Source organism: Oncorhynchus masou, chromosome 12 (genome assembly GCF_036934945.1).
Source record: "Oncorhynchus masou masou isolate Uvic2021 chromosome 12, UVic_Omas_1.1, whole genome shotgun sequence".
NCBI lineage: Eukaryota > Metazoa > Chordata > Actinopteri > Salmoniformes > Salmonidae > Oncorhynchus > Oncorhynchus masou.
This window is the reverse complement of record NC_088223.1, coordinates 47,838,393-47,865,013: the sequence shown is the minus strand read 5'-3', so window position 1 is coordinate 47,865,013 and position 26,621 is coordinate 47,838,393. Positions and strand designations below refer to the sequence as shown.

Here is a 26,621-nt window from a genome sequence, read left to right as displayed (position 1 = left end):
AGAAGCACAAGCATTTCGCTACACTCGCATTAACATCTGCTAACCATGTGTATGTGACAAATACATTTTATTTGATTTTATTTGATTGAATATGTGTGTGTGTGCGTGCATGTTTTTGCACATATGTGTGTACATGCATGGGTGTTCGCCTGTGCATGGGGACACTGAGTGTACAAAACACTAAGGACACCTTCCTAATATTGAGTTGCACCCTTCCCCTTTTGAGTTCAGAACAGCCTCAATTCGTTGGGGCATGGACTCTACAAGGTGTTGAAAGCTTTCCATAGGGATGCTGGCCCATGTTGACTCCAATGCTTCCCACAGTTGTGTCAAGTTGGTTGGATGTCCTTTGGGTGGAAAATGTTGAGTGTGAAAACCCCAGCAGCGTTGCAGTTCTTGAAGTGGCGCAACTTTGGTTTTAGAGGTGGACGAGACATAATTATTATATTATTTAAAAATGTTTTTTATCCAGTCCATAAACACTCCAAACAGCATAGCCAATATTCGGAGGCATCCGCAATGTCCTAAAGCACACTGTTGCCTCATTTATTATCACAATCCAATTATAAAACTGGGGGGGAAATGCAATTTTAGAATGTGGGGGGGACATGTCCCCCATCCCCAGTGAAAGTTGCACCCCTGGTTCTTGACACAAACCGGTGTGCCTGGCAGCTCCTTCCATAATCCGTTCAAAGGCACTTACATTTTTCCTGTTAACACTCTGAATGTCACACATACACAATCCATGTCTCAATTGTCTCAAGACTTAAAAATAGTTTTTTAACCTGTCTCCTCCATTTCACACTGATGCAAGTGGATTTAACAAGTGACATCAATAAGGGATCATAGCTTTCACCTAGATTCACCTGGTCAGTCTATGTCATGGAAAGGACAGATGTCATACATTTTTTTGTACACTCAGTGTATGTGTGTCCCTGTGCAGAGATCCGGCAGGCATTCCGGGTGCTGGATCGGGATGGGAACGGGTTCATCTCTAAGCAGGAGCTGGGCATGGCTATGAGGTCCCTGGGATACATGCCTAGCGAGGTGGAGCTGGCCATCATCATGCAGAGACTGGACATGGACGGTGAGACATAAGAATGAAAGACACACACACACACACACACACACACATTGGCCTATACTTTATGTAGGCACACACACTGAAAGTCTTAGTCTGTGATTTCCTAAACTCATTTTTCCAAGGTTAATGAATCAATTACACCTCCAAGTCTTAGCAGTGTGGGAGAGTGGGTTCATGCTGTATGTACACTGTGTCTGTGTTTGCATTCACCCTATATACCAGGTTCTCTGTGTAAACCACTCTGCATTAAACAGCTTTGACAAAATGCTTTGCGGATGACACACACACACAAGCGCGCACACTAGCATGCACACACACACACACACACACACACACACACACACAGGGACGGCTCCAGGCATAAGCGACATCAGCATTTGCTTAGGGCCTCCGACTGCTAGGGGGAATTTAGGAACACAGTTGTGGCCTCAACTTATTGTTGAGAGTTATAATAGTTGAATGCACAAGGTGCAGTTTAGACATTTGGTTGCGCACACACTCGCATGCACACACACACACACACACACACACACACAAACACACACACACACAGGGAGTTTAGACATTTAGACAGTTTAGACATTTGGTTGTCCATCTGCAGTTTTTCTCTTGTTATGTCAGTCACCAATAGTCACTCAATTAGCATGTCAGCTAACAATTTTTTAATTGGTAAGTTAATATAGCCAGCTTTCATGGCCGAATACCAACCGGGCACTCAGAGCAGGTGCCCAGGGGTCCTGACCTCCAGAGGTTCCCCATTGATTTTGTCAGTCACTCTCACTCAGATATAATTAACATGGAAAAAGTATTGGCAAAATGTGTAGAATTGCAGGAAATTAGCTGTAAAACTGCAAATTATTCTCTCTGCTCTATGGTAAAACAACGGGACCCCAAAAAGCTAAGACCGACCCTGAACACACACACAGGTTGCTCTCTGAAAGGCAAATCTATGTGCGTGTGTATGTGTGTGTGAGTCAAATTACATTTTATTTGTCACATGCGCCAAATACAACAAGTGTAGACCTTACTGTGAAATGCTGACTTACAAGCCCTTAACCAACGATGCAGTTAAAAATAAACTGAAGTAAAGAAAAGTAACACAATAAATAACAACAACAAGGCTATATACTGGGGGCACCGGTACCGAGTCAATATGCAGGGGTACAAGTTAGTCGAGGTAATTGAGGTAATATGTACATGTAGGTAGGAGTAAAGTGTCTATGCATAGATAATGAACAGTGAGTAGCAGCAGCGTAAAAAAAAACGGGGGGGTCAATGCAAATAGTCATATGATTATAGTACCAGTCAAAGTTTGGACAAGTAACGCTCGAACTCCATTGACAGCAAAGCTAGGTGATCACGCAACAGCTGGGAGAAAGACGGCGCAGTCTCAGTCTCTCCCAAAATCCCCGCTAATGTTTGGAACATGTCAAATATGCCCCTTGTCCACTCACCGTCCCCACAGTTCCAGTTTGGCTTTGAATGCAGCCACTTTATCTGCCAACTTAAAGACAGTTGTCATTCTCCCCTGAAGTGACAGATTGAGTTCGTTGAGCAGGTTGAATAAGTCGCAAGGTAAGGTAAGCGAGTTTTGCGACCCATTTCTCATCATCTCTGCAGCAGCTCTCGTAACTCAAACACTCTGGCAAGCGATCTCCCCCAGGATAGCCATCTGACTTCAGTGTATAAGAGAAGGTGTTTGTGTTTGTGTTTGTGTCCATTTCCTCACAAAGCTGCCCAAACAGATGCGAATTAAGGGCGTGTGCTTTGATGTGATTGATAACTTTAATAACATCATTCAATATGACGTTAAATTCAGGTGACATTTTTCGGCTAGCCAGCATTTCTCTGTGCATGACACAGTGCTTAGACTCACGTTCAGGCTCAGTGTCACGAACCTCGCCGAAGATGGTGCCTCTTCCTCTTCGGGCGGTGCTCGGCGGTCGTCGTGATGAACTCATTACTCAAGTTCAAAATCTGTAAACTGTTGTGGGTGTGACAGAGATAATTAGAGTGGTGAGAAAAGGACGGACAGCCTGCACCAAGTTCAATGTATTTACTACACAAATAGCCTATAATTGTATACAATTATTATTTTATCTAACCGATTAAAACAATTTAAAATGAATGTATCCTTTCCGTGCGGCCCGGTAGAGAATGTGCCCGGGGGTTGGGGACCGGTGGTCTACAAGACTGTGTGTGTGTGTGTGTGTGTGTGTGTGTGTGTGTGTGTGTGTGTGTGTGTGTGTGTGTGTGTGTGTGTGTGTGTGTGTGTGTGTGTGTGTGTGTGTGTGTGTGTGTGTGTGTGTGTGTGTGTGTGTGTGTCTGTATAGGTGATGGCCAGGTGGACTTTGAAGAGTTTGTGACGATACTGGGACCCAAACTTCTGTCGTCTGAGACCCGAGAAGGTTTCCGAGGAAGCACCATCGATAACATCTTCTGGCAGGTAGGACCACATAGTCCTCCCTTCTCTTGAATTCTTCTATTTTCTCCTGTCAAATCCTCTTCTCTCTTCTTCTCTTCAGTTCTGGTCTCTTGGGCCAAAAGTGGTTGAATCAACATTGTTACCACGCAATTTCAACCCAACAATTCAATGTGATGATGTCGAATCATTGTTGAAAACTGATTGGAGTTTTTAAAAGTCATCAATGTAAGGATGTCTTTGCCCAGTGGGTTCTCGCCTCTCTTCTCTTCTGTTTTTCTGCTCTTTTCTCAAATCAAATTGTATTTGTCACATGCGGTGAATACAAGCCCTTAACCAACAATGCAGTTTTAAGAAAATAACCCCCTCCAAAAAAAGTATGATATAAGAAAAACTAATAATTAATGAGCAGCAGTACATAACAATAGCGGGCCTATATACTGGGGGTACCAGTTCAGAGTCAATGTGTCAATATGCGGGGGCACCGGTGTCGACGTAGTTGAGATAATCATGTACATGCAGGTAGGGTTATTAAAGTGGCTATGCATAGATGATAACAGAGAGTAGCAGCAGCGTGGGGTGGGGGTGGGGGATAGTCTGGGTTGCCATTTGATTAGCTGTTCAGGAGTCTTATGGCTTGGGGTAGAAGCTGTTTAGAAGCCTCTTGGACCTAGACGTACCGCTTGCCGTGCGGTAGCAGAGAGAACAGTCTCTCCTTTCTATTCGTTTCTCTTCTCTTTTCCTGTCCTCATTTGCTCTACCCCCTTTCCTTTCATCCTCTTCTCTTCCTTTCTTATTTTCCAGTCCTCTCCTCTCTTCCCCTCTCCTCTCTCCTTTTTTTTTCTCCATCATCTCTACCCCTTTTCTCGCTTTTTGATGTCTCCTTTATCTCATTTCCCCAAATCCCCATATCCTCCTCTTCTGTTCCCATCTCCTCCTTTTTCCCCTACTCTCCTCTTCTCCCTCCCTCTGTGATGGCTTCTGCAGTCAAGGCACGTGGAGATGCTTGCTCAAAGAAAGGAGAGAGAAAGGAGAGCTTTCGGGCTCCCAGAGTGATGCAGTGGTCTAAGACACTGCATCTCAGTGCAAGAGGCGTCACTGCAGTACCTGGATCGAATCCAGGCTGCATCACATCCGGCCGTGATTGGGAGTCCCATAGGGCAGTGCACAATTGGCCCAGCGTCCTCCGGGTTTGGCCAGGGTAGGCCGTCATTGTAAATAAGAATTTGTTCCTAACTGACTTGCCTAGTTAAATAAAGGTTACATTTTCTTCTCTCATGTATTTTCCAGTCCTTTCCTCTCTTCCCCTCTCCTCTCTCCTTTCGTCTCCATCATCTCTACTCTTTGTATTTCTGTTTCTTCTCTTTTTGATCTCTCCTTTATGTCCCATGATGATGGGGAAAGGGATATTTGGGTAAAAAGTAAAGTAAGACATGCCAGGGTGTGTGTGTGTGCATGTATGCGTGCGTAATGTATTTCAATTTACTTCTGTTCAGCGAAAATATGTGTTTTCGGGGAAAGTAAAACTAAACTACTTTTAGTTCCGTGGTTTTTGCTGCATTATAAAAAGGGTTGAAATAGAGAGAGAAAACAAGGGAAAAGGGAAGACAGAACAACAACTGAGTGACAGTCAGAGAGTAGACACACGGAGAGAAGGGGGCATGGAGAGAAATGTTTTATTAACGACAGAAAGGGAATAAGAATCAGAAAGGGAATAACAGAGAAAGGGAATGAAGCATGAAACACACTGAGAATCTTACTGCTGATAGACTGCTGATAGGTACTTATCACAGTGGGAGACCGTTCCTTCTCTTGCTAGAACAAAAGCGGTACCTGTTGATTGCCAACACGGTAGCGACGAACCTACCGATTTGTACTTGTAAAATCACAATGCTCGTCAGTGGCCAACAACTTGACTTTGAGCCAGTCAGAGAGCACGATCCCCCCACGTGAGGAGACAACAATAAAAAATTGGGGGAAAAGAAGGCATTTTCTCTGTGCATCCACAGATGAGCTCATCACACTTTTATGTAATGTCGGCTAGGGGACGGTAGCTAGCTAAATGCACAGACGCAATGCACGCAAGCCTAAATACTTCCTCCAAGCTAGCTAACCAGTGTAGCTAGTAGTGACATAATTAAAGCACAATAGATTGGCTAGTTTCCATGAAACAGCTGCCTGTGTTAGCTGCTGAGTTAGTGCATTATCCTTAGCTAGGTAGCTAAACTCAGCAAAAAAAGAAACATCCCTTTTTCAGGACCCTGTCTTTCAAAGACAACTCGTAAAAATCCAAATAACTTCACAGATCTTCATTGTAATGGGTTTGCTTTTCGCAATCTGGTACAGTAATAGTGTAGACCGACCTAAAACCAATAAATGATCAATTGGGCATACTTGAACTTGTTAGTAAAGAAATAAAGGCGATGAAGGCGAGCCTCTAAATGAGTGATGAAAAAGCTGCGACAATGGAGAAAGAAATAAAAACAAGCTAAAAGGTACAGTCAATACTATTTAAACGGACGCTAAAGAACTTATAAAGGAGAATATGTATCTGAGATACAGACTAGATCTATGCGAGAAAATATGGTACTTACTAAGTATTAAAGAAAATGAGGGAGAAGATCCTGAAAGTGTGGTGAAATAATTCCTTCTTAAAGCGCTACAGATCCCAGGCGATACTGTCTACAAAATCAAACGCTAACATGTACACCGTTTCGGATAGAGGAAAGCGATACGAACGCCCACTCGTTGCCAAATTTGCATTCTTTAAAGATAAAATAATGTTTGACAAGAGACTCGCTGGCAGGAAAGTAGGAATGAATGATCAGTCCCTGAAGAAAAGTGTAGACCGGCTTAAAGTTCTGTACCCACTCTTCAAGGTGAATAGACTTGAAGGGAATCGTGTAGCTCTCGTAGTCGATAAACTGTACATTGATAACCAACTGTTCCGAGACACCAAGACTGTATTGTAATATATATTTTTTTGGAAAACAATAAAATACAACAATTGATAAAGAAATAAACTACAAATACACTATACCATTCAAGATAGGGAATGTTGTAAAATAATTAGTATTCAACTTTCTATTTATAGTATTAATAAATAGATAAGACAGCGTTAGAAGAAAGGATCATTGGTGGCGCAGTGGTCAAAGGCACTGCATCGCAGTGCTAGCTCTGCCACCAGAGATTCTGGGTTCGAGCCCAGGTTCTGTCGCAGCCGGTCGCGACTGGGAGGCCCATGGGGCGGCACACAATTGGCCCAGCATTGTCCGGGTTAGGGAGGGATATTCTTCTCTCATCGCGCACTAGTGACGGTGTTTCCTCCGACACATTGGTGCGGCTGGCTTCCGGGTTGGATGTGCATTGTGTCAAGAAGCAGTGCGGCTTGGTTGGGTTGCGTTTCGGAGGACGCATGGCTCTCGACCAACACCTCTCCCGAGTCCGTACGGGAGTGGCAGCGTTGAGACAAGACTGTAACTACTACCAATTGGATACCACAAAATTGAGGAGGAAAAAGGGGTGAAATAATAATAAATAAATATTTTTCTAATTATATAAGGAACTGGAACACGAAAGTATTCAAAAGCCTGAAATTAGGTAGGAATCAACATGGTAGGGATAAGAACACAGCAAACAGAGTACATAGAATGCACAGTATGTGGGTATGTGCAGGTGTATTGTGATGGAAGGTGGGGTGTGTGATTTTGTGTTTGGAAAAGTGTGAGTGAAAAAGGAAAATGGTTGCAAATGACAGAGCCAGCCCGTTTGTGCCTGCGAGCAGTAGTTGTGACAGAGAGAGCTTTCAATTCTGTGCAGAGATATGATATATTTTAAAATAAGTTTATTTATTGTCCTATCATGACAGCTCCCAACCCTATACCCTAGACACCCACCTGACCGACCCACACACTAAGGAGAAGTCCTTATCTGTTTAATAGGCTTACTGCAAATAGCCTATATAATACGCAGCCAAGAAAGATAAGCGCTTTCAGAGACCCACTAACGCAGCACTGCCCCCTCAAGAGTCTGAGCCTGCCTGGCAGGGTTGGTCCAACAAAGCCAAAGCCCCCAAGGAATTTCTCTTATCTGCTAATGAGAACCTTGATGACCTTGTACCTAACAGGTGGGGATTCCGGGGATGCCCCCACCCAGGTAGTGACAGTGCTGGCAACACTGGCTGCAGTAACCCATGGGGAGGGGGGTCACACTCGGACAATCAGAGAGGGGGCAAATTATTGTGGCCCTGGTGGCACAAAATAATCAAATGGTCTGACTGCACAGGGATGCTTTGAGAAATGGTCACAACGGGGGATCAGTGTGTGTGTGTTTCAGGATAGGGGGTGTATCTGAGCTCCATCACTTCGGACTTTAGTCATTAGATAATCAAATCTCCCCATTCTCAATTTTGCATGCCTTCTCAAACAGCTACAACTGTATATGCATTGGCACATCAAGTCTTCTCTTCAGCTGGCCTCAGGGATGGAACATCTGAAACTTGTGTTTGTTTGTGGAGGAACGGTTGGGAGTGTGTGTGTGTGTGTGTGTGTGTGTGTGTGTGTGTGTGTGTGTGTGTGTGTGTGTGTGTGTGTGTGTGTGTGTGTGTGTGTGTGTGTGTGTGTGTGTGTGTGTGTGTGTGTGTGTGTCCCACATCTGTTGCTATGGGGTAATGATGTTACGGACAATACAGGATGAATCTTAATAATTGTTTGACAAAATAATAATCGCTTGGCAAAATTTTAATCGTTGTATTGCCAACTTTGTTATAGGTAACAATCCTTTGTGTGAACTGCCTAATGTCAGTGTCACTTTGCTGGAGTCTAAAGCAAGCACGATCATATGGTCTACCTGTACGCAGCAGCGATTGCAGGATTGGATGGAAAGCATGATCTGTCTGTAGCCTTTTCCTTTCTTACAAATATCGTAACTTATTTGCCAGAATATTTTACATCTTCATTCCATAGTTATTAAAGGTAGTGCCATGTTTCAGCAATCTTTAGACATATAGCCAGTACCACCGCTGAGGTATATCATTAATTTGGGGGGAGGCACACGGGGAGTGTGGTTGAGTCAGGTTGGAGGCCTGAGGCAACTCCCCGTGCTTACCTTGGAGAGCATGTGACTGGTCAGGCCCCGTGCTATGGGGTGATGTGCACTGTGTCTCGGTTGAGCATTCACAGGCCGGTGTGCTCGGTGCCAGCGTCCTGCATTTGCCGGGTGGAAGTGGGCATCCAGCCAGAACGGGTTGTGCCAGCTCTGCATTCGAGACCACCAGTGCGCCTCCACGGCCCAGTGTATCCGGTGCCTCGGCCAAGGAAGAAGCCTCCTGTATGTCTTCCCAGCCTGGTGAGTCCTGTGCCTGCTCCCAGAGCCAGGCCTCCTGTGTGTCTCTCCACTCCAGAGATGTCCTCCGGCCCGGAGCCTCCAGAGACGGCCTCCAGTCCGGAGCCTCCAGAGACGGATAATATTAATGTAGGTCGGCTACTCTGTTTTTGCCAGGCAAAACCTGAGAAAATTTAACAAGAGCTTTCTGACCCAGTGTATCCGGTGCCTCCAGAGACAGCCTCCAGTCCAGAGCCTCCAGAGACGGCCTCCATCAGACGAGCGTCACAAGTCCACACATCTGTAAAATACTTATCATTAAAAAAAAACATTGACTTGTTGATCCAGGGACAACAGGAATGTCAACCACTTGGAGAAATCAGGACAAGAGTCTTGCAAAAGGTTAAAAATAGCCCTGTAAGACATCTGCCTGGTAGACACCATTCTCAATCAAATAAAATTGTATTTGTCACACACATTTAGCAGATGTTATTGTGGGTGTAGCGAAATGCTTCTGTTTCTAGCTCCAACAGTGCAGTAATATCCAACAATTCACAACAATACACACAACCTAAAAGCAAAATAATGGAATTAAGGAATGTATAAATATTAGGATGAGCAATGTCGGAGTGGCACAGACTAAAATACGGTAGTGTAACGACGTTCTTCGTTTGTCGAAAGAGAGTCGGACCGAAATGCAGCGTGTTGATTAATTGTTCTTTTGGTGAAACAAACAAACGAACTATACATGAAACTAAATAAATACAAAACAACAAACGGAACGTGAAACCTATTACAGCCTGACTGGTGAAACTAACACAGAGACAGGAACAATCACCCACGAAATACAAAGCGAAACCCAGGCTACCTAAATGCGGTTCCCAATCAGAGACAACGAGAATCACCTGACTCTGATTGAGAACCGCCTCAGGCAGCCAAACCTATTTAACACACACCCCTACTCAACTACAATCCCAAATACTACAAACCCCGATACGAAAATACAATACATAATAAACCCATGTCACACCCTGGTCTGACTAACTAATAAACTAAAACACAAAATACTAAGACCAAGGCGTGACAGAACCCCCCCCCCCTAAGGTGCGGACTCCCGAACGCACCTCAAAACCATAGGGAGGGTCCGGGTGGGTGTCTGTCCATGGTGGCGGTTCCGGCTCCGGACGTGGACCCAACTTCATAAATGTCATTGTTCCTCCCCTTCGCGTCCTGGGATAATCCACCCTCACCGCCGACCATGGCCGAATAGTCCTCACCCAGAAACCTACATAACAGAGGAGCAGCTCGTGACTGAGGGGCAGCTCAGGACTGAGGGGCAGCTCGGGACTGAGGGGCAGCTCGGAACTGAGGGGCAGCTCGGAACTGAGGGGCAGCTCGGGACTGAGGGGCAGCTCGGGACTGAGGGACAGCTCGGGACTGAGGGGCAGCTCGGGACTGAGAAAAAGCCCAGTACTGAGAAGAAGCCCAGTACTGAGAAGAAGCCCAGTACTGAGATGAAGCCCAGCCAGGCAGTTGAATCCGGCAGATCCTGGCTGACTGACAGACCCTGGCCGACTGGCGGATCCTGGCTGACTAGCAGATCTGGCAGATCCTGGCTGACTGGCGGATCTGGAAGAGTCTGGTTGACTGGCAGATCTGGAAGAGTCTGGTTGACTGGCAGATCTGGAAGAGTCTGGTTGACTGGCAGATCTGGAAGAGTCTGGCTGACTGGCAGATCTGGCTGCTTCATGCTGACTGACGGCTCTGGCTGCTCCGAACAGGCAGGAGGCTCCGGCAGCGCTGGAGAGGAGAAAGGCTCCGACAGGGCAGGAGAGGCGAGGCGCACTGTTGGCCTGATGCGTGGTGCTGGCACTGGTGGTATTGGGCCGAGGACACGCACAGGAAGCCTAGTGCGGGGAGCTGCTACCGGAGGGCTGGGGTGTGGAGGTGGTACTGGATAGACCGGACCGTGCAGGCGCACTGGAGCTCTTGAGCACCGAGCCTGCCCAACCTTACCTGGTTGAATACTCTCGGTTGCCCTGCCAGTGCTGTGAGGAGAAATAGCCCGCACTGGGCTATGTAGGTGAACCGGAGACACCGAGCGCAAGGCTGGTGTCATGTAAGCCGGCCCAAGGAGACGCACTGGATACCGGATGCGTAGAGCCGGCTTCATGGCATTTGGCTCGACGCTCAATCTAGCCCGGCCGATACGCGGAGCTGAAATATACCGCACCGGGCTATGCACCCGCACTGGGGACACCGTGCGCACCACTGCATAACACGGTGCCTGCCCGGTCTCTCTAGCCCCCCGGTAAGCACAGGGAGTTTGCGCAGGTCTCCTACCTGACGCAGCCATACTCCCTGATAGCCCCCCCCAAGAAATTTTTGGGGCTGCTTTTCGGGCTTCCATCCACGTCGCCGTGCTGCCTCCTCATACCAGCGCCTCTCCGCTTTAGCCGCTTCTAATTCCTCCTTGGGGCGGCGATATTCACCAGGCTGAGCCCAGGGTCCTTTTCCGTCCAGTTCCTCCTCCCATGTCCAATTCTCCAAATGGTGTAGCCTCTCCTACTGAAGCTGCTTCTGTTGCCTCTCGTGTAGCTCCTGTTTCCACATCGCCTGCTGCACCTTTGCGCGGCTACACTCCCCTGGTTTAGCCCAGGGTCCTCTTCCGTCAAGGATTTCCTCCCATGTCCAGAAATCCTTAATACGCGGCTCCTCTTTGGGCTGCTCCTGCCTGTTGACACGCTGCTCGGTCCGTGTGTGGTGGGTGATTCTGTAACGACGTTCTTCGTTTGTCGAAAGAGAGTCGGACCGAAATGCAGCGTGTTGATTAATCATGTTCTTTTGGTGAAACAAACAAACGAACTATACATGAAACTAAATAAATACAAAACAACAAACGGAACGTGAAACCTATTACAGCCTGACTGGTGAAACTAACACAGAGACAGGAACAATCACCCACGAAATACAAAGCGAAACCCAGGCTACCTAAATGCGGTTCCCAATCAGAGACAACGAGAATCACCTGACTCTGATTGAGAACCGCCTCAGGCAGCCAAACCTATTTAACACACACCCCTACTCAACTACAATCCCAAATACTACAAACCCCGATACGAAAATACAATACATAATAAACCCATGTCACACCCTGGTCTGACTAACTAATAAACTAAAACACAAAATACTAAGACCAAGGCGTGACAGGTAGAATATAATACAGTATCAAATCAAATCACATTTTATTTGTCACATACACATGGTTAGCAGATGTTAATGCGAGTGTAGCGAAATGCTTGTGCTTCTAGTTCCGACAATGCAGTAATAACCAACAAGTAATCTAACCTAACAATTCCATAACTACTACCTTATATACACAAGTGTAAAGGGATAAAGAATATGTACATAAAGATATATGAATGAGTGATGGTACAGAACGGCATAGGCAAGATGCAGTAGATGGTATCAAGTACAGTATATACATATGAGATGAGTAATGTAGGGTATGTAAACATTATATTAAGTGACATTGTTTAAAGTGGCTAGTGATACATTTTTACATCAATTCCCATCAGTATATACATTTGAGATGAGTAAAGCAAAAGTAAGCTAATATTATTAAAGTGACTAGTGTTCCATTATTAAAGTTACCAGTGGTTTTAAGTTTATGTATATGGGGCAGCAGCCTCTAAAGTTACGTAACCAGGTGGAAGCCGTCTAGTGATGCCTATTTAACAGTCTGATGGCCTTGAGATAGAAGCTGTTTCTCAGTCCCAGCTTTGATGCACCGGTACTGACCTTGCCTTCTGGATGATAGCGGGGTGAACAGGTAGTGGCTCGGGTGGTTGTTGTCCTTGATTATCTTTTTGACCTTCCTGTGACATCGGGTTCTGGAGGGCAGGTAGACAGTGCCACCCTCTGGAGAGCAATGTGATTGCCGGCGGTGCAGTTTCCTTACCAGGCGGTGATACTGCCCGACAGGATACTCTCAATTGTACATCTGTAAAGGTTTGAGGGTTTTAGGTGCCAAGCCAAATTTCTTCAGCCTCCTGAGGTTGAAGAGGTGTTTTTGCGCCTTCTTCACAACACTGTCTGTGTCTAAATGCTCCCTCTCTCTCTCTTTGTTCTGTCTTTTAGAAGCCAGCGGACAGCAAGTCAAACGCCTATCTGACTGTGATTGATGTGTCTATACACCCTGTCTGTCATCTAGCTCTGTTGACAAGCATACACGCACGCAAGCATGCACGCACAAAAACACACACACACACATACATTCACATTCCTTCACACTCTTCACATACACTGCTGCTACTCTCTGTTTATTATCTATGCATAGTCACTTTACCCCTACCTACATATTACCACAGTTACCTTGACTAATCCGTACCCCTGCACATTGACTCGGTACTGGTACCAATTGTATGTACCATCATTATTGTTCGTAAGTAAGCATTTCACGTTAAGATCTACACCTGTTGAATTTGGCGCATGTGACAAATAAAATTTGATTTGAAACAACACACTAACACTGTAAATCAGCCCTAATGAGACAAGCTTTTAGAATCACAAACGTGTGTGTGTGTGTGTGTGTGTGTGTGTGTGTGTGTGCGTGCGTGCGTGCGTGCGTGCGTGCCTGCATGCGTGCGTGAGCGTGTGTGTGAGCGTGTGTGTGTGATAAGATCAAGCAGTCTTGCTGCATTATTGCAGAATGCTCTGCAATGGCGTCTCCGTTCTGCTATTATACCACTGGCAGGGCTGTGATATTGTAAGTGGAGGAGATATCTAATGGATTGTGTCTGCGTCCCAAATGGCACCCTATTCACTACTGCACTACTTTTGACCAGAGCTCTGCACTATTTAAGGAATAGTATGCCATTTGGGCTGCAGCCTGTGTGTGTTGTGATAACAGCAGAGGGACGGAAGGGATATTGAATAGTGTGATTAGAGTGTTATTACAGTATTACTGGCCCTTATTGTCCTATTGTACTGTCTAATGGCCCACAACAATGTCACACAATTCCATTAGTAACTATTTATCTATTTATTTGTCTTTATCACATAGTTTATTTTTAATCGGTCAGCAAAATAGAATAGACACAACCCATTAATGAATTGATCAATCAATCGGTCACATTTTACATTGCAACAACTGAAAACTGAGCTGGACTTAAGCCTCTCCAAAAAGCAAACCTAGGTCAACAGTAACAAGGAAAACCCACCTAGGTAGAGAGGCACCTAGAAGGAGAGAGAGGCCGACTTCAGAATGGGAGCATTAAAGTTAGGACACATTAAAGGTATCCTTTTAGATAAAACTATACTAAATACTTGTCACCAAATAATGTCACCAGATATTTGATTTAAGTACACTATTTTACAATGATAGTCTACAGTAGCCTCAGCAGCACTCTGTAGGGTAGCACCATGGTGTAGCCGGAGGACAGCTAGCTTCTGTCCTCTTCTGGGTACATTGACTTCAATACACAACCTAGGAGGATCATGGTTCTCACCCCCTTCCATAGACTTGCGCAGTAATTATGACAACTTCCAGCGGGGATCCTCCAACCTATCAGAGCTCTTGCAGCATGAACTGACGTGTTGCCCACCCAATCAAAGGATCAGAGAATGAATCTAGTACCAAAAGCATAAGCTACAGCTAGCTAGCACTGCAGTGCATAAAATGTGGTGAGTAGTTGATTCAAAGAGAGAGAAAGACAATTAAGAAGAAGCAAGCGAGCGAGCGAGAGAGAGAGGGCTAATTTTCATTAGTTATATTTCGTAGTATATATTTTTTCTCTTTCACTTTCACTTAGTATCAAATGCAGCTCACTAGTTTGGCCTACTCAAACACCCGGCTCAAACAGAGAGGGATGCTATGTTAGTTGATGCTATGATAGATGCTATGCTATGTTGATAAACATACCTGAATTTGTCCAATAGAAACTCTTGTTTGCAACTGTTGAACTAAGGATTAAAACCTTATATCAGCTAGCTGCAGGCAAGTGTATGCAATGCGGCATTGAATGTGTAACTGTCTCTCATCTTGATTACAAGAATGCACCGAAGTTGTGAACTTTCGTTCATAGGCTAGGTTGTAGCAGGGAGTATCATGTATCAACAACCTATCGATGTTACATTGAGCTGGGTGAATGGAATATGAATGACACTCATCCAATATGGTGTAATAGAAATAAGGCCATGTTCATCAAAAAAAGCATCATCCTCCCTCATCTTAAACAACAGCGTCTGCCACTCTAGGCCATCCGTCACTCCACATGCATATTTTCTCCTCTCTTCTCCTTTGGGTCATTCTTACCACAGTGGAAGGGGAACAAAAGAGTTCTCTCTCTCCCTCTCTCTCCCTCTTTTTATTTTTCTCTCTCTCTCTCTGTATTTGCTGTGTCAAACTGAGTGAATAGATTGTGTTTCACAAGGTAATAGGCATGCAATTGTGAATTGGGGAGAGCGAGGCAAGGACAGGAGGAGAGTTTAAAGCTCCCAAAAATGAAATGAATGAAAAATTGAAAACGTCTGACACTCAGACTCTCTATTGATTGGAATGAGACTTCACTCACTCACTCACTAACTCACTCACTCACGCACACATACACACACAAATGAGAGTAAAAAATTATATAATATGACCTTGGAATGTATCTGCGTACTACTGTCATTTTGTGTGCATATATCTTCAACTCTTCAACTCTTACAGTAAGTGTGTGTGTGTGTGTGTGTGTGTGTGTGTGTGTGTGTGTGTGTGTGTGTGTGTGTGTGTGTGTGTGTGTGTGTGTGTGTGTGTGTGTGTGTGTGTGTGTGTGTGTGTGTGTGTGTGTGTGTGTGTGTGTGTGTGTGTGTGTGTGTGTGTGTGTGTGTGTGTGTGTGTGTGTGTGTGTGTGTGTGTGTGTGTGTGTGTGTGTGTGTGTGTGTGTGTGTGTGTGTGTGTGTGTGCATTCATGTATGCGTGTGTGCGTGTTTGGGTGCATGTGTTCCTGTGTGCTTGTGTGTGTCTTGCCCCTGCAGTTTGACATGCAGCAGATGTCTCTTGATGAGCTGAAGCAGGTTCTGTTCCATGCGTTCCAAGACCACCTGACAATGAAGGATATCGAGAACATCATCATCAACGAAGAGGAGAGCCTCAATGAGACAGGGAACTGCCCCGAGTACGAGGGAGGTGAGGGGGGGGGGCAGAGAGGGCGAGAGCTGAGAGAGGGAGGAGAGAGAGAGAGTGAAAGAGGGGCAGAAATCTGAAATGAAACCTCAGGGAACTGCCAGACAGTCTGAAGTAGGAGAGAGTGGAGGGGAGTAAAATAGAGAGAGAGAGAGATTTCCCCTACCACATAGAAGAAGGATTTCAGAATATCCAGTTAGAGATACTACATTTTCAGTCTCTGGGCTCGGTGATCTCAACGCCAGGACTGAGGTGAGGTGGACTATCTAGAATCAGAAGGAAACACCTATCTATTTGGAAAGGCATCTCTCTACAATTGAACAAATCCCCATTCACAGAAAGAGTTATGATAGTATGGTTAACAAAAGTAGGAGAGATATTTCAGCTCTGCAACGGTCTCAGTATATACTGTATAGTGTTAATGGTAGTACAAGGGGTGACTCATTGGGCCGATTCACATACAGCTCTGTGCTAGGAAGACAGTGTGGTGGACTACTCCATAACCGATATTCCACCTCAACATAAGAATGCATTTACAGTCATGCCACAACTTGCCCTGTCGGATCACTTCCAGATCACATTTAACCTTAAAGAACTATGGAGTCAACCAAAATACCAAATCAGAAACCATATCTATTCAATCTCCCTCCCATTTACAAATGGAAAAAGACCAGTGACAGATCATTTGAGGCAACATTAAAAACGGTGAAATTGATCACTTTCTGAACCGCTTTCAGTACATCAAAATGAGTTGTAGTAAAGAAGACATTAATTTGGCAACGTGAATAAAATGAAATATTTGACAAACTTGCAACACAATTATGTCTTAAAAAGACTAATGTGCGGAAAGGGTACACACGGCGTCACTACTTCACAGGAGAGGCATTTGAATGTAAAAAAACAACAAAAAAAATTTTGATTGAAGAAATGCCTTTTTGAACATGTGAACTTTTATGTGCCGTAATTGCAAACGTGTATTTAATCTGTAAATATAAATCAAATGTGAACTCACGAATCTGTTTCGAAACAGAGAAATACAGAACCATAAACTACCCATGATTGTTTGATATAATGAGGGGCCGGGACAATCACGGGAAATCCATTCTGTCATGCAAGGCTTCTCTGTCAAATGTCACATTCTGCTCTCTGCTACCACGAATATTTGAAAGATCCTTTGGATTCACGAATGTTTTCATCATGGACAACATGCAAAGTGTAGCTACAGCTTTCAATAACAGTGTTGTCCTGAATACAGCTGCTGGTATCGACACAGCTCTGTCATCTGTGGCAAAAGCAGTCTCGACTGGTTGAAGCCGATTGGGAAGGATTATTTTGGGAGTGTTTCAGTCAGCTGTGAATCATCATAATCCATACACAGGTAAGAGTCTATAGTTAAAACGCTGAGATAGCTACATGTGTTTATACGTTTTGTCTCAACTATATCAAAATGTGGTTTCATTGCTGGCTATTGTTAGCTATATACAGTGCATTCGGAATGTATTCAGACCCCTTCCCTTTTTTCACATTTTGTTGACATACCCATATCCATAAAAAAATCCTCATCAATCTACACATAATACCCCATAATGACAAAGTGAAAACAGGTTTTTAATTTTTTTGTGCTCATTTAAAAATTAAACATAATATATACAATTTACATAAGCATTCAGACCCTTTTCTATGACTCTCAACATTGAGCTCAGGTGCATCCTGTTTCCATTGATCATCCCTGAGATGTTTCTACAATTTGATTGCAGTTCACCTGTAGTAAATGTATTTGATTGGACGTGATTTGGTAAGATACACACGTCTATATAATGTCCCAGAGTTGACAGTGCATGTCAGAGCAAAAACCAAGCCATGAGGTCGAAGAAATTGTCTGTAGAGCTCCGAGACACAGATCTGGAGAAGGGTACAAAAACATTTCTGCAGCATTGAAGGTCCCCAAGAACACAGTGGCGTCCATCATTCTTAAATGGAAGAAGTTTGGAACCACCAAGACTGGCCGCCCAGCCGAACTGAACAATCGGGGGAGAAGGGCCTTGGTCAGGGTGGTGACCAAGAACCCGATGGTCACTCTGACAGAGCTCCAGAGTTCCTCTGTGGAGATGAGAGCAGGACAACCATCAGCAGCACTCCACCAATTAGGCCTTTATGGTAGAGTGGCAAGACGGAGGCCACTACTCAGTAAAAGGCACATGACAGCCCGCTTGGAGTTTGCCAGAAAGCACCTAAAGGACTCTCAGATCAAGAGAAACAAGATTCTCTGGTCTGATGAAACCAAGATTGAACTCTTTAGCCTGAATGCCAAATGTAACGTCTGGAGGACACATGGCACCATCCCTATGGTGAAGCATTTTGGTATCAGCATCATGCTGTGGGTGATGTTTTTCAGCAGCAGGGACTGGGAGACTAGTCAAGGTCGAAGGAAAGATGAACAGAGCAAAGTACAGAGAGGACCTTGATGAAAACTTGCTCCAGAGTGCTCAGGACCTCAGACTGGGGTGAAGGTTAAACTTCCAACAGGACAGCGAACCTAAGCACACAGCCAAGACAACACAGGAGTGGCTTTGGGGGAACTCTCTGAATGTCCTTCATGGCAGCGACGCTCCCCATACCACCTGACAGAGCCTGAGAGGACCTACAGAGAAGAATGGGAGAAACTCCCTAAATACAGGTGTGCCAAGCTTGTGGTGTCATACTCAAGAAGACCCAAGGCTCTAATTGCTGCCAAAGGTGCTTCAACAAAGTACTACGTAAAGTCTCTGAATAATTATGTAAATGTGATATTTACGTATTTTCAACCATTTCTAAAAACCTGTTTTTGATTTGTCATTATGGGTTATTGTGTGTAGATTGATGAGGGAAAAAACGATTTAATCAATTTTAGAATAAGCCTGTAACATAAAAAATGTGGAAAAAGTCAAAGGGTCTGAATACTTTCTGAATGCACTGTAGCTAGCTAGCTAGCTAGACAGTTGCATACTGTGCTTAATGCTGATTGCTGATGTGCTAATCCATGCCATGGAAATAGCTACTGTATCGATTAGCAAGCTAATCAAACTCCATGTTACATGGAGCTCCCAAGTGGCACAGTGGTCTCAGGCACTGCATCTCAGTAGTGACACGCTGGTTCGAATCCAGACGAGTCCCATAGGGTGGCGCACAACTGGCACAACGTTGTATGGGTTTGGCTGGTGTAGGCCTTCATTGTAAATAAGAATTTGTTCTTAACTGACTTGCCTAGTTAAATCATTTTTTTAAAACGTGATTGGGACAAAGAAGTGATAGCTAGCCAAATAGCTAGATATTGGATTATAGATTTTGAGGTTGTTTTTTTGCATGTTCATCTACTGGATAGCTAGATGAATACCATTTACATGTAGCCAGCTGGTAATTATGATGCTAAATGTTTTCTAAATCTAGCTAGTTATCTTCAATCTTGTAGTTTTTGCATTACCATTGTTGGGCTGGAAGCAGGTTGAATGTATACAAGGTATTTTAGTACAGCTGTAGCAGTCAACAGGCAATAACAACCTATTCATAGCTTGCACCTCTGTCACTCGGTCAAGTCATGCCATTGTTGTGAATGTTCTCAAGCCCCCCTATATCGGCGGCACCATAGTGATGCCCTAAAATGGTGATAAGTCATTCTGGACGGAGGCCAACTACTGTTTCGTCTAAATTACACTATAGTGCCTGGAGATACGATGACATTTCTAAAGTAGTCAAACATTTAGTAGGAAACAACTTTGCCAGCATTATCGTCAAATTAACTTTAGAAAGATGGCAATGTTGTCATTTGTCAAAAATAGCTAGCAATTCTAACATTAGCTAGCTAAAATCTGGTGGCCTCCCATCAAAATGATGACAAAAGTTTCTTACTAATGATTTACCTCCTTTTGAATGTCATTGTATTTCCAAGCCACTGTAATGCACTTTTGATTAAATCTTCAACAGTGCTCATTGACGATGCATTGAGTAGAATGCTCAGTCGGAGATCAGTTCAAAACAAACATTCAAAACAATATTGTGACAAAACATGCAACCTATGAAAAGGATACTAATGAATTCATGTTTTAACATATTTTTCTGGAACTTGTCTTTCAGCATAAACCTGCTCTCTGCCAACAGTACAAGGAGATGATCGAGGGGGAACAAGCAATGCTTCAGGTATTTTGTCTTTGTACTTATTTCTTGAACTTGGGGGTCAATAAATGTTATTGCAAAAGTTTAATGTCTTGTCTATCTGTGTCTGCTTTCCTCCTTTACAGTTTGAATTGTCTGGAGCCTGGTGTTGTTGTGACCAAGAAGCTTCCACTCAGATGGAACCAGGTCAGCTGCTGTGCAATGTTGACTTCCTTCCAGAGATGTGAAAGCATCCCCGGGACTGGACACAACACGGCAAACATACATTTTTGAGAAGATCAGGACTTTTGCAGTGAGAAGGCCATGGATATTAAATGCCCTGCTCCAAAGGGCAGGACAGAAATATCCTCTCAGGCTAGATTCCTTTGTTCATATCATACATTGAAAGGATCTTATGATATAGGCCTATGTCTAGAAAGTCTTTTTCCCAATTGTAGGCTAATACCTTTAGCACTTGAAGTTAATAAAGTATTTTATTGTTGAAATATTTTTTGGTTTTTTTAAAAGAAAGACTTCACTGCTTCAGCTCATGGCCACATTCACATTTCAATATGAATACTTTAAGGCTTTAGAGGGTTTGAACGATGCTAAATGGTTGGAAACAAAGATTATACAACAATAGGCCATTTTATACTGTTAATGATTTGCCTAATGGTGGAACTTGGTGAGATAATGTTCAGAGAGTCTATTTAGGTCATTTGGTAAAAGTATTCCTTTTCTAAATATATGTTTCCCAAGTGTTTAGGTTCTAATTTTGAGTAAATAACTCACAGACACTTGCGAAGCTTAACCAAGTTGAATTCTTCTATAAATTACCCTCTCTTCCTCAGTGATATTGTTAGTTTCCAAGATCTCCACCTGTCTCCAATTATCAATGCCTGCCGCATGTAATCACTTCCCTGCACTCAACACATGCCAAGCTTAGTTACACATGCAACAGTATAACTTTAGACCTAGCCGTTTCACATCCGTTACACACACACTATATGCCTTCCTCCTATAACCCTTCACTTCTGGTGTAGACCCTCAACCTTATCACTCCATCAGTGACATGATTAAGTATATTTTCATATTTTCAACCCAACATTCAAAAGGCACTCGCACATCTGAGCAATCTCTTTGCATGGTCATTATGGCCAAACAGTTATATTTTTTTCATTAGACCAGAGGACATTTCTCCAAAAAGTACGATCTTCGTGCCCATGTGCAGTTGCAAAACGTAGTCTGGCTTTTATTTATGGCGGTTTTGGAGCAGTGGCTTCTTCCTTGCTGAGCAGCCTTTCAGGTTATGTCGATATATGACTTGTTTTACTATGGATATAGATACTTTTGTACCTGTTTCCTCCAGCATCTTCTCACCACAGTACGTTCATCTCTAGGAGACACAACTTGTCTCCTTCCTGAGTGGTATGATGGCTGTGTGGTCCCATGGTGTTTATACTTGCAAATTATTGTTTGTACAGATGAACGTGGTACCTTCAGGCATTTGGAAATTGCTCCCAAGGATGAACCAGACTTGTGGAGGTCTACAAAAAAATTCTGAGGTCTTGGCTGATTTCTTTTGATTTTCCCATGATTTCAAGCAAAGAGGCACTGAGTTTAAAGGATGATGCTGGAGTCTGTGTGGGGTGGCAGTCACCATATTGAATTTGTATCTGCCTATATTTTGCAAAATGTTTGATTCCTAAAACCCTGCCCCTAGACCATCAATGATATGCCATTTTTCTGAGTCTAGGTATTATCCAATGGTAGGCCTTGAAATACATCCACAGGTACACCTCCAATTGACTCAAATTATGTAAATTATCCTATCAGAAACTTCTAAAGCCATGACATAATTTTCTGGAATTTTCCAAGCTGTTTAAAGCCACAGTCAACATAGTGAATGAAAACTTCTGACCCACTGGAATTGTGATACAGTGAATTATAAGTGAAATAATCTGTCTGTAAACAATTGTTGGAAAATGACTTGTGTCAAGCACAAAGTAGATGTCCTAACCGACTTGCCAAAACTATAGTTTGTTAACAAGAAATTTGTGGAGTGGTTGAAAAACGAGTTTTAATGACTCCAACCTAAGTGTATGTAAACTTCCGACTTCAACTGTACATTGTTTAGATTTTCTACCACCAAGTTTACAACTTCACTATTACAGTGGAACGTTTTGTCCAGAAGGTTGTCTAAAAGGGATTGAATTTGTTGTTGCCTGATTGTTTTTTAGTAGGTTTCCACACTACATTCCTTCCATCTGTAACATTTCTTAAGACTAAGACTCAGTACCTTCGTCTTTGATGCCTCATGATTGACTATTGCTCTGTTCAAGTAGACTGATTTTGCTGTGATTTGATAGGGGTGTGTCACGCCCGGACCATGGAGAGCCCTCGGGGTTCTCTATGGTGTTTTAGGTCAGGGCGTGACTCGGGGGTGTTCTAGTCATTATATTTCTACGTTGGTGTTTTAGTATGTTTCCCAATTAGAGGCAGCTGTTTATCGTTGTCTCTAATTGGGGATCATACTTAAGTTGTCCTTTGTTCCCACCTGTTTTGTGGGATATTGTTTGTGTTAGTGTTTTGAGCAATATGGCTGGTGTTTATTGTTTTTTTGTCGTTTCACAGTGTAATAAAGTATGTGGAACTCAACTCATGCTGCGCCTTGGTCCGTTTCTATCGATGATCGTGACAGGGTGTCAGTGGGCTGACTGTGAATGCTCTGAGAGACTCTGGGTAGAGATCAGTGATAAAGTAGTATACAATACTACTGCCAAGAGATGAGCTATAGGCCTACCATTGTTACATATCCAGTGTGCGACAGAGCTGCAGGAGTTGTGACCTGTTTTTGTTGGTTATGTCCCCATAGTTGTGCCTAGGGGGCATATGGGGGAGGGAATTCTGTCCCCTCCAGGCAGTTGTTTGTCCCCCATTGACTATGTACATTTATCAGACAGTGTGCGACCCCTCCAGGATGGAGCTGTCTTCAGGTAGCACACAGGGACTTTTTTTCTCTGTTACAATCACTTACTTTTGAATTTCTAGCCAAATGTAAAATGTTCCTGTTTTGATTAATTTTTGTTAGGTTATGTTGCACATAGTTTTGTGCTCTCTGTAACCTAGAGGGCAACCAGTGGGTCCATCTCATATGTTTCTTGTAGGATGACAATGGATTTCTTTGATGAATTCTGTTAGGCCCTCCAGGCCAGAATGAGTTGCTTTTGTCCATAAAGTGTCCAATGTGTGCTGAGCCTCAGGGTGTCAAGGTCTTGTCTTGGGCTAGTGTAAGGTTGGGGGTTGAGCAGGTTGTAGGTGAGGCTTGTTTTTGTGCGGGTGTGGGGTGGGCAGGTGTGGCATAGGTCTGATCTGATGGGGCCTAAATAGAGTGTGGGCGTTGTTGACCTGGGGGGGGTGTTGATTGGTTGGGGTGGGGGTGTGGATGTGGCTGGTGGTGTTGTGGTCTGAATATAGGTCAGACCACAACGGGGGGGGTGTCTCACTGGTGTGGGTGGGGTGTCTAGTAATCAGTTCCTGGTTAAGTTAAATGGGGAAGGTAATGTGGAGACATATTTGTGCACCTTCAAGAGGACGGCATAGGGGGAAGGATGGCCCAAGCCCAGGTGGGCGAGCCTGTTGGCACGCTACCTCTCCGGGAAGGCCTACTTTGACTTGAATGCCAACCAGGCCGTGAATTATGAGGGACTCGAACATGAAATCCTGAGCCGTTATGGGTTCAGCCTCACATGACATGTACAACTGGTCCACAACTGGGCCTTTGACTCCACCCTATCAGATGAGTGACCTGGTGCGCCTGACCAGGGGCTGGCTACTGACTGATGTACCGTCCCTCCGGATGATTGACAAGGTTGTCCTGGATCGCTACCTTTAGGCCCTGCCATACGAGATGAAGAAGATGGTGAGCATGCAGAACCCCCAGAGCCTGGAGGAATTGCTGACCGCTGTGCAAACTCACCAGAACACCGAGGACCTGCTGAGAGGGGCCCGGGCGGAGAGAGTGGACCTGGTGATTAGAAGAACTGCACAGAGAGAGGCGAGGGGCTGAAGGGGGCCCAGACGGAACCAGCCAAGGCCGTGAAGCGGGAGGGTGACCCAAAACGATGACGTCGGCCACTGCTGGCCCTAGATCAGAGGCGCTGCTCTGAGTACGGTGAGCCCGGACAAATGGCATGGAGCTGTCCCGGCTGGGAGGAGACCATGCCATCCACATACCCCAGCTCTGGGATAACCCAGATGGTGAATTATGTCACCTCCTGTTGGGCGCACACCGAGACGGCGCCTCAGATGGTTCCTGTATGAATCGATGGCATATGCACCAGCGCTCTGCTGGACTCCGGCAGCATGGTGACCCTGGCCCACCCACAGTGGCTCACACAAAAAGGGAAAGATGAACCGGGGGACAAGGAGGTGACAGTGTCCTGTGTACATGGGGACACAAAGAGGTACCCAACTGTGCCGGTGAGGATAACCACCCCAGATGCAAGTGGGGGCTGTTCTTAACCTTCCCGTGTCCAATCTCCTCGGTCGAGATTGCCCTCTCTTCCAGGCACTGTGGAGGAGGGACCTGGGGAGGCACGCATGCGAGGTAGGAAGGAGAGGAAAAGGACGGTGGCCTGTGCAACCCACCCCCCGCCGCGAGAGGTGTCCACTGGGACCGAGTCGGACCCGGAGGAGGGAGAAGACCCCTCTCCGGAAAGCGAGCCACCAGGCTCCCCTTCATGGAGGTGGAGGCACCAGATGGACCTCCCAACATGCGAATCCTCACGGGTCAGTTCGGGATGGCCCAGTTAGAAGACCCCAATCTCCAGAACGTGAGGAGCCAGGTGATTGCGGTGGATGGCGTGCTGTTACTTGGGGTAAGTGAGTGGTGCTACCCCCACTTCGCCATCAAGAATAATTTATTGTATCAGGTAGTAAAGCACAATGGGGAGACAAAGTACTTGTTACTCATACCCAGCCAGTATGTTAGGACTGTCTTGCAGCTTGCCCACACCCACCTGCTTGGGGCACACCTGGGGATGAAGAAAACCAGGGAGCGGATCGGTAACTGATTCCACTGTCCCGTAGTCAAGCGTGCCATGGTGGACTACTGCCGTAGTTGCCCGGAGTGCCAGATCACAGCAGGGTACATTTTAGAAACCCTTTGGTTCCCTTGCCAGTGATAGGTGTGCCATTTGAGCAGGTGGTGATGGATCTGGTGGGGCCATTGGTGACGACTGCGAGGGGACACCAATACGTCCTGGTAATCATGGATTACGCCACCAGGTATCCTGATGCAATCCCGTTACACATGGCGACAGTGAAAGGTATCGCACGGGAGCTCTTCCATTAATTCAGCCGGGTGGGTATCCCACGGGAAATCCTGATGGACCAGGGCACCGCATTCATGTCTCATGTGATGAAAGATGTCTGCAATCTACTACAAATCAAACAGGTGAGGACTAGTGTGTACCATCCACAAACGGACGAGCTAGTTGAACGCTTCAATAAGACCCTAAAGCAGATGCTGAAGAAGGACATCGAGAGAGACATGAGGAACTGGGACCAGCTGCTAGCCCACCTGATGTTCTCAGTGCGCGATCAACCCCAAGCGCCCACTGGGTTCTCCCCCTTTGAGCTCCTGTATGGCCGTCGGCCCCGCAAACTGCTGGATCCAGCCAAGGAGGTCTGGGAGGAGCAGCCTCCCTTCCTCCCCCATCACAGCGTAGTAGAACATGAGGAGGAGATGAGGGAGAGGATGACGGCGATTTTGCCAGTGGTGAGAGAGTACATGACTCAGGCGCAACACGCCCAGGAGCGTTTCTACAACCGGGGGACCCAATCACGATAGTTCCACCCAGGTGAGAAGGTCTTGGTGTTGGTCCCTACAACGGAGAGTAAATTCCTGACTACGTGGCATGGGCCCTACGACATCGTAGAGAGGGTAAGCGATGTCAATTACAAGGTCCATGTGAACTTGCTGAAGAAATGGCACACACGAGAGGCGCTGTGCGCAACGTGGACCCGGCCACAGCAGAGCCCGCCCCCTGTCGAAGTTGCAATGGGGGAAGACCACAGCCCGACCCAATGACAAGAGCTCAGAGTTGAACCAGCAGAATACGGCCGTGTTCTCAGAGGTGCCGGGGCACACGGATCTCGTGGAACATCATATCCACACGTCCGGGAGAAAGTGTGTAAAAGGCCATACCGGATACCAGAAGCCCGGAGGGTGGTGGTCCAGTGGGAGGTGATGACAATGCTAGAGATGGGGGTACTGGAGGAGTCCCACAGTGAGTGGTCTTGCCCTATAGTGCTGGTGCCGAAACCTGACAAAACCGTCCGCTTCTGCAATGACTTTCGGGGCCTGAACGAGGTCAGTAAGTCCGACGCCTAGCCCCATTCCCCGGGTGGATGAACTGATCGACTGCTTGGGGATGGCGAGATGTCAGCACCTTGGACCTGACAAAGTGGTACTGGCAGGTGCCGCTGGCAGC

General features: G+C 45.4%; 1 protein-coding gene across 1 annotated transcript in view; it reads left to right on the top strand.

The window, feature by feature from the left end:
* Positions 1 to 360: 360 nt before the first annotated feature.
* LOC135549341 (calcium-binding protein 8-like) overlaps positions 361 to 26,621 on the top strand; it is a 38,457-nt gene continuing 12,196 nt past the window's right edge. Inside the window, exons 1-4 of the mRNA XM_064979339.1 lie at positions 361 to 424; positions 944 to 1,087; positions 3,418 to 3,530; positions 15,849 to 15,999. Coding sequence (XP_064835411.1) covers positions 361 to 424; positions 944 to 1,087; positions 3,418 to 3,530; positions 15,849 to 15,999 — 472 coding nt within the window. The remainder of the gene's footprint in view (positions 425 to 943; positions 1,088 to 3,417; positions 3,531 to 15,848; positions 16,000 to 26,621) is intronic.